Below are 12500 nucleotides of genomic sequence, written 5' to 3'. Positions count from 1 at the left end.
TTAGAATCCTATCGTTAAATAAGTAAGTACCTAAAGTTCAGTGACTCAGAAAATTTACACTGAAAGGCAGATGCCGAGACACTGACATGCTTCTGAAATTAAAGAGCGTCTTATAGCGGCACTTACACAGAAAAATTGGCGGTCTGTGAGGGTGATATCTTTCCTGCTGACAAGAAAGAGTCTGTGCTATCTGTCTTTCTCTAATGCCAGAAGCGTAATTGCGTATTTGAGCCTTGAGTGACTATTGTGTATGAGGAGAGATACCTAGCTGATCGTGTCTAATAATAAATTTTGTAATTTTTTTTTTTATATAAGACGGGGAACCGGCCGAGGGCAAAAATAAATTATAAAAAAAGATCCATTAAGGAAATCAAAAGGAAAGGGATTCCTTGGCTGGTATAGGAGTTTTTTTTTTCTAATTATAAATCTTGAGTGAAGAATTTATGTATAGCTAGGTGCATGTCGTTTTGTATGAAGGAAGATGATTACTTTTAGAGGGCAAACTGTGACTGCCCCTTTGTGTTGTGTGACGCAAAGGGAAATGTTCAGTGAGGTCACAGCTGGCTTTAATGATAACTTCACAGCACCCCATTTGTGGAGTGGTTTAAAGTTACCTACATGTCACCATGATACTCAGGTTCTAGGTGGTTACACCCAAAATGAGCTTGGGTGATGTTATGGGCCCTAATTATGGGTACTACTATAAATAAAACTGCCTGCGCCACTAATGGGCGGAAGCCGAACAGCGCTCCCTACACACTCTTCAAGTGAGCCTGCAGGCGCTATAGGGCTCAACGTAAAAAGAAAAAAAAAAACCGTGAACCAGTGCTATTAGATCTCACTGGGAATAATTATCGTTTCGGTGGGTGTCTACTGCCTCCTCCTCAAGATTACTAGAAAGTATTATTAATTTATGCATTATAATCTAATTTATTGTATCTTTTATAGTCCTTTCTTGAGAATTTTTTTTATATTTAGAAGTCCAGCTTTATGTGTATATAACCTTAATATTGTGCTATGTAATCTAGTTCATTCATTCTTTCTAAACTCTTGGTTTTTATATTATGTTTTTTTTTATTATCATAATTAGTACTTTATCTAATAGTTTAATGATATCTTGTTCTGTTCCCTGTCGATATTTTGTATATATTTTCAAATAAATCGTTGCGTGACCTTGACATCGTGCTGTTTGGATATAATCTATACCAGGGCTACTCAACTATTATAAGCAAAGGTACAGTTAGAGAAATTCTAATGTATACATAGGTCCGGAAACTTTTATTTCATGAAATAAAGAAAATAATTAAAACAACCATCTCTGAACAGAATAGTAAACCGTATCATTCTTATTAATTTCCTATTCACTTTTTGTTTTATTCATACTAATTTAGAAAACGTGGAAATGAAGAAAAATTACTGAATTTTGTAGCTAAAATATAACAAGACTAGGATTTTTTCTCAAAAAAATATTGAAATGGAGAATTTTCAAATGAAAATTTTTAGATGTGTTTACTGTTTTATGTTATGCTTTATGTTATGCTTTAAGTAGTAAAAAAACCTCTTTCAAAACATAACATTATAATGATTATATGAATTTTTCCTCTTAGAAAATAAAATGAAGAATTTACAAATGAAAAAAAATTAACACTACAGCAAGACTTTAGTGAGAAAAATGACACTTCTTGTTTGTTGTTAGCTCCCTAAATCTCGGTACTAATTTAGTAACAGCGAGTCGAAGACAGTGGTGGAGTTGTTCACTGGTCATACATGAGCGAAACTTGTTCTTCACAAAGTTCATGGTAGAAAATGCAATATCAGAGGGAAACTATTCTAAATATTTATATGTAAGGCCCTGGGAGCATTTGTAAGCTAAATACCGTACGTATGTTCTCTATAGACACCTAACTTACAGTCAGTCGAGGAAATACACTTGCAAGAAACCATCACCAGGACCTTCATGCTATTTAACTAGATTTTTTCTCTTCCTGGGGCTTGGGGTCCAACTACATCACTCAGAAAGTCCGGATCCGGATCCGGATCTATACATTCAATCAGTCAATCTCAAAATGAAAGAAATCTAATGTTAAATCAAGTTGAGGTGCAAATTACGTTACTGCATTGTAATTATTCTGTGTTGCCTGTTTCGAAGAGGTGAGGCTCGAGCTTATATTCGAATGAGCTTAGCGTATTACTTTACATAATTGCCATTGTAGTCTATCAGTTTCACTTATAATTCCATTTCGCTTGTAATACGAGACTGACGTGATGCTAATTCTCAACATGATGATTTCTGATTGATGGTTCTCATTCGCTGAGTAAAATGAACGGAAAGGAAAGTATTCATGTATTCTCTGAAGAGAAAGACACACACACACACACACACACACAGAGAGAGAGAGAGAGAGAGAGAGAGAGAGAGAGAGAGAGAGAGAGAGAGAAGTGGCGGAGAAAGAAAGAAATGGAAGAGGATGCCTAGAAAAAAAAATATGCTAAGTTGAAGTCGTTCAATATTCCCAACATGGCTGCGGCGCGGTGCCTTGGATGAGCCTGACTAATTTCCTTTTCTCGTTGTTCAAGCCATTAATTAGTTTAACGAGGCCAGCTATTCCCACGTACCTCCCCCCTCCGTCAGGTCCCCTTGAGGCATCCACAGGTGTGCTCTCCTTACCTTGGTGCTTCTCAACGTCTCCAACCTTTCTAACATTGGACCGCCAAGGCTCGAAGGTAACTGGCCAGGTATTGTCTGTCAAATTGGCTCGAAAGTCGCACCTGCTCCCCTTCTGTTGCTGCCTCACACGTCATGTCATAAAGTACATGTGTATGCTCGTTCACACACACTCTCTCTCTCTCTCTCTCTCTCTCTCTCTCTCTCTCTCTCTCTCTCTCTCTCTCTCTCTCTCTCTCTCTCTCTCTCTCTGCAACAAAGTACTTTTTTTTTAGCTAGTGTACAAGTATAGATCTGTCTGCTTCACTTGTGTACCACTTACTATCTACCTAGATCTCTATCTACCAACCTGCTTACTTATCTGTATCTATCTATTTGTCTATCTATATTTATCTATCTATTTATATCTATCTATCGATCTTTATATCTTTGTATCCATTTTATGTGTATCTATCCATCCATCTGCAAATCTATTCCCAAAGCAACGCACAATTACTGTTCTCGCTCGCTGCCACACTTTAAAGGGCTGCATTCATCGCCTGACTTATCTGATGCTAGTTTTTCCATCTTTTTTTTTTTTATCTCTTTTAACACCGAACATTTTTTTTCTCCTTAACATTTAATTACATTCGTCACATGGCCCTTTTATCATGTTGAATGATTCTGAGAAATGTAACGCACTTTGCTCTTGAATTAATCAGTCGTCAGCCTCCTCGTCTTCCTCTCCTACCAATTCCTCTCCACCAATTACTTCTCGTTTATTGCTAAAAATCTGTACAACCTACCTTGATCGGGGAAGAGGACGTGTTATACGCGAGCAGAGGCAAACGCTGTCCTCTTCTAGTCCAAGTGAGAGTGGGAGGAGGTCTGCCGTCCTTACTTCTGCAGGTGAGCTCCGCCCTTTCACCTTCCCCAAGCGGCCCGACCACGTCCACCACCCCGCGGCCGCCCCATAGGATCATAGGAGGTCCCGGAGGTACTGCAAAAAGATGTTTGATACAATTACATGCAGGGAAAAATGTGTGTTGATGGAAAAAGATAGAAAAAAAACGATATAAAAAAAAAATTAGATAAGAGTTAGTGAAAAAAACCTGATATTAAATAAAGGATATGAAACTGAAAGAAAAAAATGTAATCTTCAGATATTAAGCAAAAAAGAGTTTTATGTTAATAATCTGACTAGCTGCAGGACTTCTCTCACGATGGTTGTTTTAGAGGTTTGGTAAACATTCGTGCCAGCCAACCATATCGACGGAGAGTCTGGTACCCTGGTGAAGATGTTGGGCTGATGCGGTTATCAAGGGTCGTTAGTAATTAGATTCAGACGAAGAGACAGATGACGATGGAATTACGTTGATAGCTGATCAGGCTCCACACACACACACACACACACACACACACACACACACACACACACACACACACACACACACACACACATACACTATAAAAATAATATATCCATGAGGACATAAATGAAATAATCAATTAAACAAAATCCGGAAAATGAGGGCGTCATTTGTAAGGCTGCCATTTGAATATTCTGCCGCTTTTTGTAGTCCGCATTTCAAAAACTGATAAAACTGAGCGCTAGCGGGTAGCACTAGCAAAATGGATTCACGGTTTCAGATCATACAAATGGAAAAAAAATTCTTCCCCGGAAATGAGTAAAAATGAAACAATGTTAATTGTTATTGCATAATAAAGAGTAGGAAAAAATGATAATAATGGCTGGAAAACAAGTAGTGGATGATCCAAAGAATAAAAAAAAATATAGATGATAGATCATACATATAATAACTTCCCAGTGTTCATAAGACATTCCAGTGAAAGCTGTGTGATTGAAAAAAACAAAAAACTGTTGTTTATTGGACACGAATATTGAGAATGTATGGATAATTTTGACACATGTATGATTACTTCGTTGGAACAAAGACATCATAGTCTTAACGTTGAAATCCATGTAGTGACTGAGCAGAAAGTGTGTGTGTGTGTGTGTGAGTGTGTGTGTGTATGTGTGTGTGTGTGTGTGTGTGTGTGTGTGTGTGTGTGTGTGTGTGTGTGTGTGTGTGTGTGTGCGAGCCTTATAAATATTAGAGAAAATTAATTAATAATTACGGAATAGTTGTGAACAAGAAAAACTCGAGATGTATTCTAAATTAAAGTAATTAACACCGGCAAATGGAAGAGAGAGAGAGAGAGAGAGAGAGAGAGAGAGAGAGAGAGAGAGAGAGAGAGAGAGAGAGAGACTGTGTGTGTGTGTGTGTGTGTGTGTGTGTGTGTGTGTGTGTGTGTGTGTGTGTGTGTGTGTGTGTTCACTGTTTGATCTGCTGCAGTCTCTGACGAAACAGCCAGACGTTACCCTACGGAACGAGCTTAGAGCTCATTATTGTGTGTGTGTGTGTGTGTGTGTGTGTGTGTGTGTGCAATCCCCATTTAATATCCCTAATTCCCCTTTCAGCTGTATAAGGAATCAATGTTATACCTTTCTGCCTTCCTTCATGATCCTTCATATCCCCAGAGGGGAATGAACGGGAAAAGTTAGATAGATAGAAAGATAGAGAGAGAGAGAGAGAGAGAGAGAGAGAGAGAGAGAGAGAGAGAGAGAGAGACAGAGAGAGAGAGAGAGATCTACTCACTCAATCCTAGTCCTTTTATTATTTTTCTATTTGCATTCTTCTTTTCCGGTTTCCCCCTTTTTTGCAGCAAGATTCTTTTATTTTTATTTTATTTTATTTTTTCAATTTCTCCTTTTTTTCCTCAATAACTTCCTCCTCCTCCTCCTCCTCCTCCTCCTCCTCCTCCTCCTCCTCCTCCTCCTCCTCCTCCTCCTCCTCCTCCTCCTCCTCCTCCTCCTCCTCCTCCTCCTCCTCCTCCTCCTCCTCCTCCTCCTCTTCTTTCTCTTTCTCATCTTTATCTTTCTTACCCTAATCCTTCTCTTTCTCCTCCTTTTCTTCCTCTTCCACATCCTCCTCCTCCTCCTCCTCCTCATTTTCCTCTGTATCCTCTGCATCGATAGCTCTTACACAACAGATCAGTATCCTTTGACTATATCAATTATGTATTTTATTACATACGTTTAAGTAAGAAGCCTTTTTATGTGTTTTGAGTGAATTTAGCTATAACATTTTATGTAAAAATAACAAAATACAACAGACTCCATATTGACTAAATAAATAGAGAACCTTACAAAAGACTACATCCCTCTGTGCTGCTTTATAAGGTATCATTCTTACAGATAATATTTCTTAAGTATATCATCACGTCGTGACCGTTCATCCTATTGCTGACCACAGCACCTCACTAAAACTAACAGCCAACCTTTAGCTAAAAGATATATATATATATATATATATATATATATATATATATATATATATATATATATATATATATATATATATATATATATATATATATAACTCACCAGAAAATACTGACTTTTTAACAGCTGAAGGTTAGACTTTATGTGGAATATACAACACTGACAACGTTATGATTCAGATTGAGGTACTAAGTGAAGTATTCCCATGATGTCTAGAGTTGTGCGTTGCCTTATTGACACAGGAGGCAAAAGGTTTCTTCGTTCCTCAAACAAAATGTTGTAATCTCAGCTGGACATTGCGTCACTTTAACAAAATATAAGAACTTCTGCCATACAATTATCGGTAACGAACATTATTAATTACGGTATGAGCTTCTGGATTTCACCCATTTCTTCACAAACTAAGCACACCATAATACTGAAAAATTGGGAAGGTATGCAAAATGAACACGTCACTCCATTCTTGAGACAGTTAGAATAGCTGAAAATCGATAAGAAGCATAAATTTGAAGTGGCAGTGTCAACGCATAACTTTAGAGATAAAATTCTTCACTATTGAGCACCAGGTCTTCAACGTGGCTGTGCCCACCCTCTAGCACAGCCTTCCTGATGTTTTGAAGCACACCGCGACCGTCACTTCTTTTAAAGAAAAGAACGCTGAATAGATAAACAATTCCAAATATAAATATTGCTTGCTGTTTTTTTTTTTTCTGTCCTTTTAATTTTTCCAACGTTCATATTTGGTTTAAAAGTATCTACCTATGTTTTTTTTTTTTTTTGTGACCCGTAGTGTTTGACTTTAAAAGCTTTAAAACTAATTGTCTTCATTTATTTTGTGTTTCTTCTGTCTTCTTTGTCTATTATTATTTTTTTATTCTTTAATTTAACAGATTTTGATTCAATAAACTTTTACGACGTTGTGTTACCGCTTTTATTTTTCATAGCTAAATATTGTTCAACTTTAGCGTGATTAAGGATTCAACTGATTACTGTTCTTATTGTGTTTCGAGTATCGAGATAATTCTACTCTTAATTTTTCTGTCGTCTTTTTTTACCATGACCGTATCCTAATATGTTTTGTGCAAAATTTACTATTATTGTTTTTTTTTTCATTCATTAACTAGAAATATGTCAACTACTGTGATACTAGATTCGTAAATATTACTCTAGCAAATCTCCCACGAATATAATTTCATTTTCCCTAGAAAAAAAATTACTGGCATTGATATTTTAGCCTTTTCAGTTTATTTTGTAAAAACAAGTTCACGAGGGACATTAAGAAATGAAAATCGATGAAAGTTTATGCAAAGAAAGAAGCTAAATCTAAAAAAAAAAAAGTAGAAATGTGTATATCGCTGAGATGCAGAGATTAGATATTATGAAAAATCTTTGGTGTGTTTTCAGCTCTCTTTTTTCATCCTTGCAAGTCACGATTGCGTTCATATCTAATTATATTAACGAATAGAGGAATATGACTACTTGCTCAAGGTTTATCGTGTTCGTTATTTTATTTAAGTTTTCATTAGCCTCAGTAATATTAATTCATGTACAGCAACCATAAAACCTCTACAATTATGAGATGCAGAGACTCTTCCACCTTCACAAAAATCACCATATATATTTTCCTCGAGACTGATTTTCGTGTTTCTTTTTTTTTTTTCTCTCTTGCTATAGAGAGAATTTATATGAGGGTGAGTAACGGACTGGTTTCCGTTTCTGTGCTGGTCTTACATTAGTAGATGAAGTTTATAGAGCAGAACACTCTACTTAAATACGTTGTGCTATTACAAGACCGTAGATTTTTGTCCTGTGTTAATCTTACATTGCTATTTTATTTCTTTATTCTTTATACACACACACACACACACACACACACACACACACACACACACACACACACACACATATATATATATATATATATATATATATATATATATATATATATATATATATATATATATATATATATATATATATATATATATATATATATATTTTTTTTTTTTTTTTACATTTGCGACTTTTATTTTATTCCTAGTGTCGTCTTCTCTTTTTATTCCTTACTATCATTATTGTTGGAATGATTCATTCATTCCTTCACTCCATTCAATCAAATCTTGTCTTTTTCTTTCTATTGTATTTCTTGTTTTTCTTAATCCTATATTTCTCTCATTCTTCTCTTCTTTCTTCCTCCACCTCAGAGAAATTTACAGAGACAGCACACTTCTTGGTTTTCACAAAGCTTTGTGGTAAACTATCCAAAAAAAAAAAAAGTTTTTTTAAAGTGAAGGCGCTTCCTCCTCTATCACAGCCATGACTCCACCATCACCATCCCCACCATCTCCTCCTTCTGCTTCTCCTATTCCTCCACCGCCTCCTTCACCTCCACCTCACCACCACCACTCAGTTCCATTACCTCAGTACGTATTCTCCACTGGAATTCATACTCATGTCCCAATTGTCCTCTTCCTCTCCCTCCTCTCCTCTCCTTCTGTTCTATTACCTCATTGCGTCCTCACTACTGTAATTCATACCCATGTCTAAATTATCCTCTCTCCTTCTCTTTCTCCTCCTCTCCCGACCTTCATCTTCCCTCCTTGCTCTCTCCTCATCCTCGTCCTCACCCTTTTAGTCCATCCTGTCTTTATTATTTCTCTCTCTCTCTCTCTCTCTCTCTCTCTCTCTCTCTCTCTCTCTCTCTCTCTCTCTCTCTCTCTCTCCTCGTCATCGTTATTGCCATTGTCCGTCTTCATTTTAATTTTACTTTCATTTTCCAGTCCATCTTCGTTCATCTCTTCCTGCCTCTCTTTCTCTGCCAATTATTCTTTCTGTCGTCTTCGGTTTCTCTTCTATTTCTTCCTTTCTCTTAACTCTTCATCTCCATCTTCATCCTTCTCCTCCTCCTCCTCCTTCCCTGGCCCCGTTTCGGAGATGCCACGGAGGCACGGGATTGGAACTTGTTTTGGGGTCAAACTTGTAATTAAACTGAATACCATTAATCTGACTAGAGTTGCAGACTTGTTCCTCTCACCCTCCTACCTCAGTCTATCTTGCTGCTTCTGATTTGGGAGGAGAGGAGGAGAGCACGGGAGCCGCAGCGTGGAGACTTAGAGGATAAAGTGAACCGCGGAGGAGAATAAAACACAAACAAACCGGTGAATTGATAGTCATAGAAAGAAAGTGTAAGACAAGACAGTGAAGAAACATAAGGGCAGGAAGCCGATAAGCACAGGTGATAGGGAGGTGTGTAGGATGCTCAGAGGTTCCCGCTTCACCTATCTCACCTGCTCATTAGGCCGGTCATTATCTGGGACCTTAGCGTGATCACCGGAGGTTAATGGCTTAATACGGTTAAATCATGGCTAATCAGTTTCCGGGCGAGTGCTTACCTTCACTTAGTGTGTCTGTAGCGCGAGGTAACCCGTGACGCTCGGCCCTCCTACAAACTGATGGGAAGGACTCAACTTGGTCTGAGAGACGGGACAAGGATGACGAATAGGGAAGGAAAGCAAACCAAGAGACGTGGCCGCAGCATGATCCCGGATTAAACGTACTATATAACATAGAGCACCGCTACGTGACTGACTTAATGGAAAAAGTTTGGAAAAATGTAGAGCGACCCAACTGCGATCGTTCCTCGTTTTTGTAAGGAGTCAGGAAAATAACAAAATAAGCAAACTAGCTCCCTACCTATTTGTTTTCCTCGTCAACCATTTTTAAAGTTGTTAGGGAAGAGTACTGGTTTTAACCCGTGTTCTGGTGATATCCCGAGAGGCCTAAATTAAATTGGTCATGAAATTAATTGGTGTTAATACTGCAAATTAATTTTTCCGAATACCAAAACGAAACAAAAAAGTACGTGGGGCATTATCACTGAAAAACTACAACCCAGCGGAGACAGTGACGGGTTGATGGAGCCCCAGCTGTGGCTCCCTGGCCCGCTCAAAGTTACCTAACGCACAGTTATTTATGCCTTCATCAGACCCACAATTTTCCAGTTCTGTGCCTTGTATTTTACACTACGATACTCACTCCTACGCACCCACGCTCCGGTGTTCACCAACTCTGCCTTAATTGTTCCGCACCTTAACCTACATTTATGTAGCACTGCCTCTCTCCTCCTGTTCTGCCACCCGACGTCCACCCTGCCCTCCCGTTTCACAGTTACATTCAGGTACGTGTGTTGCAAAATGAAAGTGAATGTGGTAATGTATATTTCTTTATGACGACAACGTTCCTCCGGCCATATAGCAGCAGAGAAGAGGGAAAAAAAATGTGAAAAAATTTTGGTCCTCCAGTATTACTTCTCGGTGATATTAAGCGAGTTCAGTCTCTCTTAATTTTCCTTCTAGTTAGTTGATTATTTCTCTCTCTCTCTCTCTCTCTCTCTCTCTCTCTCTCTCTCTCTCTCTCTCTCTCTCTGTGTGTGTGTGTGTGTGTGTGTGTGTGTGTGTGCGCGTACCATTATCTTCAGGTTTTATGACATTTATTGGAATTACCTACCGCAATATAATGAAGCCTTTGACAAGAAAGGTTTCGATTTTTCTTCGTAAGCCATCTTGTCTATCGCTGAGTGTGTAGCAAAAGCACAACGGGTGCTTAGAGAGGTTTGTGCTCTGTCATCAAACCGAGACAAAGGGAATGTGATGCTTGCGTGTTAGTCTCACATGCGTTATTGGAACAGAAACAAAGCATCTAGTCGTATTCTCAAGAAGAGAGAGGATACACGTTTTCATGATTAAGTGTCTTGTTTCTCATTACTTTAACTTATTATTTTCTTTATAAGCATGTGTGGTTCGTGTTCGTTTTGGGTGATGTGGTCACGTTGATCTCGTGTGATCTAAACGTGCTGGTGACGTTCCAATACTGATGGTAAGGATAAGAAACGCAAATATATTACATTAACGGATATTAGATGTAAAAGAAATATAATTGCATAAGGTTTAAACTGGTCTCTGTTTGTGATATTATACTAAGCTTGTTTGCACATTAATCCTATCAACAAAAATATTTTATGTTGTTACAAATGAGGGAACTTGACTGGTTAGTTGATCCAAATGTTGCCAGCCTTTAACATAATCATGGACAAAAGTGGAGTAATCCTCTGACTCTGTGTTTAATATATTAAAAATTCTCCAACTTACTGAGAAACTAGAGAAGCAAAATAATATAGAATCATAGATCATTAGAAGATCACGGTATCTATAACTGAAATCCAACAGATCTCATGCATATTACTTAGATTATCAATAGATCAGATTACTTAAGATTGAGAGAAAGCATGGAACTCAGAGACGGCGAATCTAAAAGACCATTCGACTTCCACCCACGACTGTGCAGGCTGTGACGATGTGCAGTGTGACACCCCCTTTAGTGAACCTTCCTGGATTTGATGACCAATCGCTTCGTTCGTTTTCCTTTTAGAAAATACATAAATAAAACTAACAGACAGAACACCGAATATATGTATGAATATGTAAATGTGTTTCTGTGTTTGTGTATATACATGTATTAATATATAAATCAACAGGATTATTCAGAGTTTCATCCTTCTTGAACGTTCCGGTATATACCGTTCGTTTACTGAAAATTGTTTATTTGTTTATTTTATCTATTTGTTTATTTTTTTAATTTTTTTATTTATTTATTTATTTTGTGTGTGTGTGTGTGTGTGGAAACAAACTGTAATTGTTGACAAAGCAAGTCGATATTCCAATGACTATGTGATCTAAACATCTGCATAGTAAACGCAACATACAAAGAGATATTTCAAATTGCTAAATCACGTCAAAAGAGCATAGAAAAATTGCACGAATACATGCACATCAAAAAGTCACACGGAAACTGCAAGGCTGCCTGCACGAATATACGCACTGCTATTTCATGATCCTTAGCCTTGCCTCCATATTGTATCCCCTCCACCACTAGCAAGTGTATAGCATTTACCTACATTTTCTACAAAATTGCTAAATTTGCAGTGGCAAGCACTTTTATTTCTAACACGTTAAATGTAATAAAATAAATAAGCAAACACTTATAAGAATTTTTAGTGTATTTCATTAGAATGACTAAATTTCATCTGGTAAGGTGTTTGCTTGGAAATATTAGTAAATTAATGGTATTGCTTTCTCTTATCGTGCAGTGTGTCTCAGGGTGTGACATCATACATCCATTTGCAAGGCCACACTCATGCTTGTAGGTATTAGAAGAGACAGACCGTATCCATTTTCATTTTCATAAAGCTTCTCATCTTCATACGACACACGAGCATGCAAGCGCGCGCGTTCACACACACACACACACAAGCGGCTGCCATAATACCGTGAGTGACTCTGTAACTCTGGGACCAATAGTGGAAGGGGAGGCCAAACAGGTGGTTATTGAACATGTTCCAACATGTCACAGAGTTCACCTCCATCGCGTCAGGCTACTGACTGACTCAGTACAAGCGGGTGCGTGTTAAAGTATATGTGTGTGCTTACGTTTGCTCATACTGGAAGCCTGAAC

The 12500-nt window shown here is 37.8% G+C and overlaps 1 protein-coding gene and 1 long non-coding RNA gene across 3 annotated transcripts in view; one reads left to right on the top strand and one right to left on the bottom strand.

The window, feature by feature from the left end:
• LOC123518263 overlaps window positions 1–12500 on the top strand; it is a 294645-nt gene that overhangs the window by 54289 nt on the left and 227856 nt on the right. The window lies entirely within an intron of this gene.
• Window positions 1–12500, bottom strand: part of LOC123518261 — a 210020-nt gene that overhangs the window by 66320 nt on the left and 131200 nt on the right. Inside the window, exon 4 of one of the 2 annotated variants that reach the window (XM_045278988.1) lies at window positions 3451–3644. In XM_045278988.1, the coding sequence (XP_045134923.1) occupies window positions 3451–3644 (194 nt within the window). Of the gene's footprint in view, window positions 1–3450; window positions 3645–12500 lie in introns of those variants that run through there. The other variant, XM_045278987.1, reaches the window with a different exon arrangement.

This window comes from Portunus trituberculatus, chromosome 43, assembly GCF_017591435.1.
Source record: "Portunus trituberculatus isolate SZX2019 chromosome 43, ASM1759143v1, whole genome shotgun sequence".
Lineage (NCBI taxonomy): Eukaryota > Metazoa > Arthropoda > Malacostraca > Decapoda > Portunidae > Portunus > Portunus trituberculatus.
This window is presented reverse-complemented; position numbering and strand designations above follow the sequence as displayed.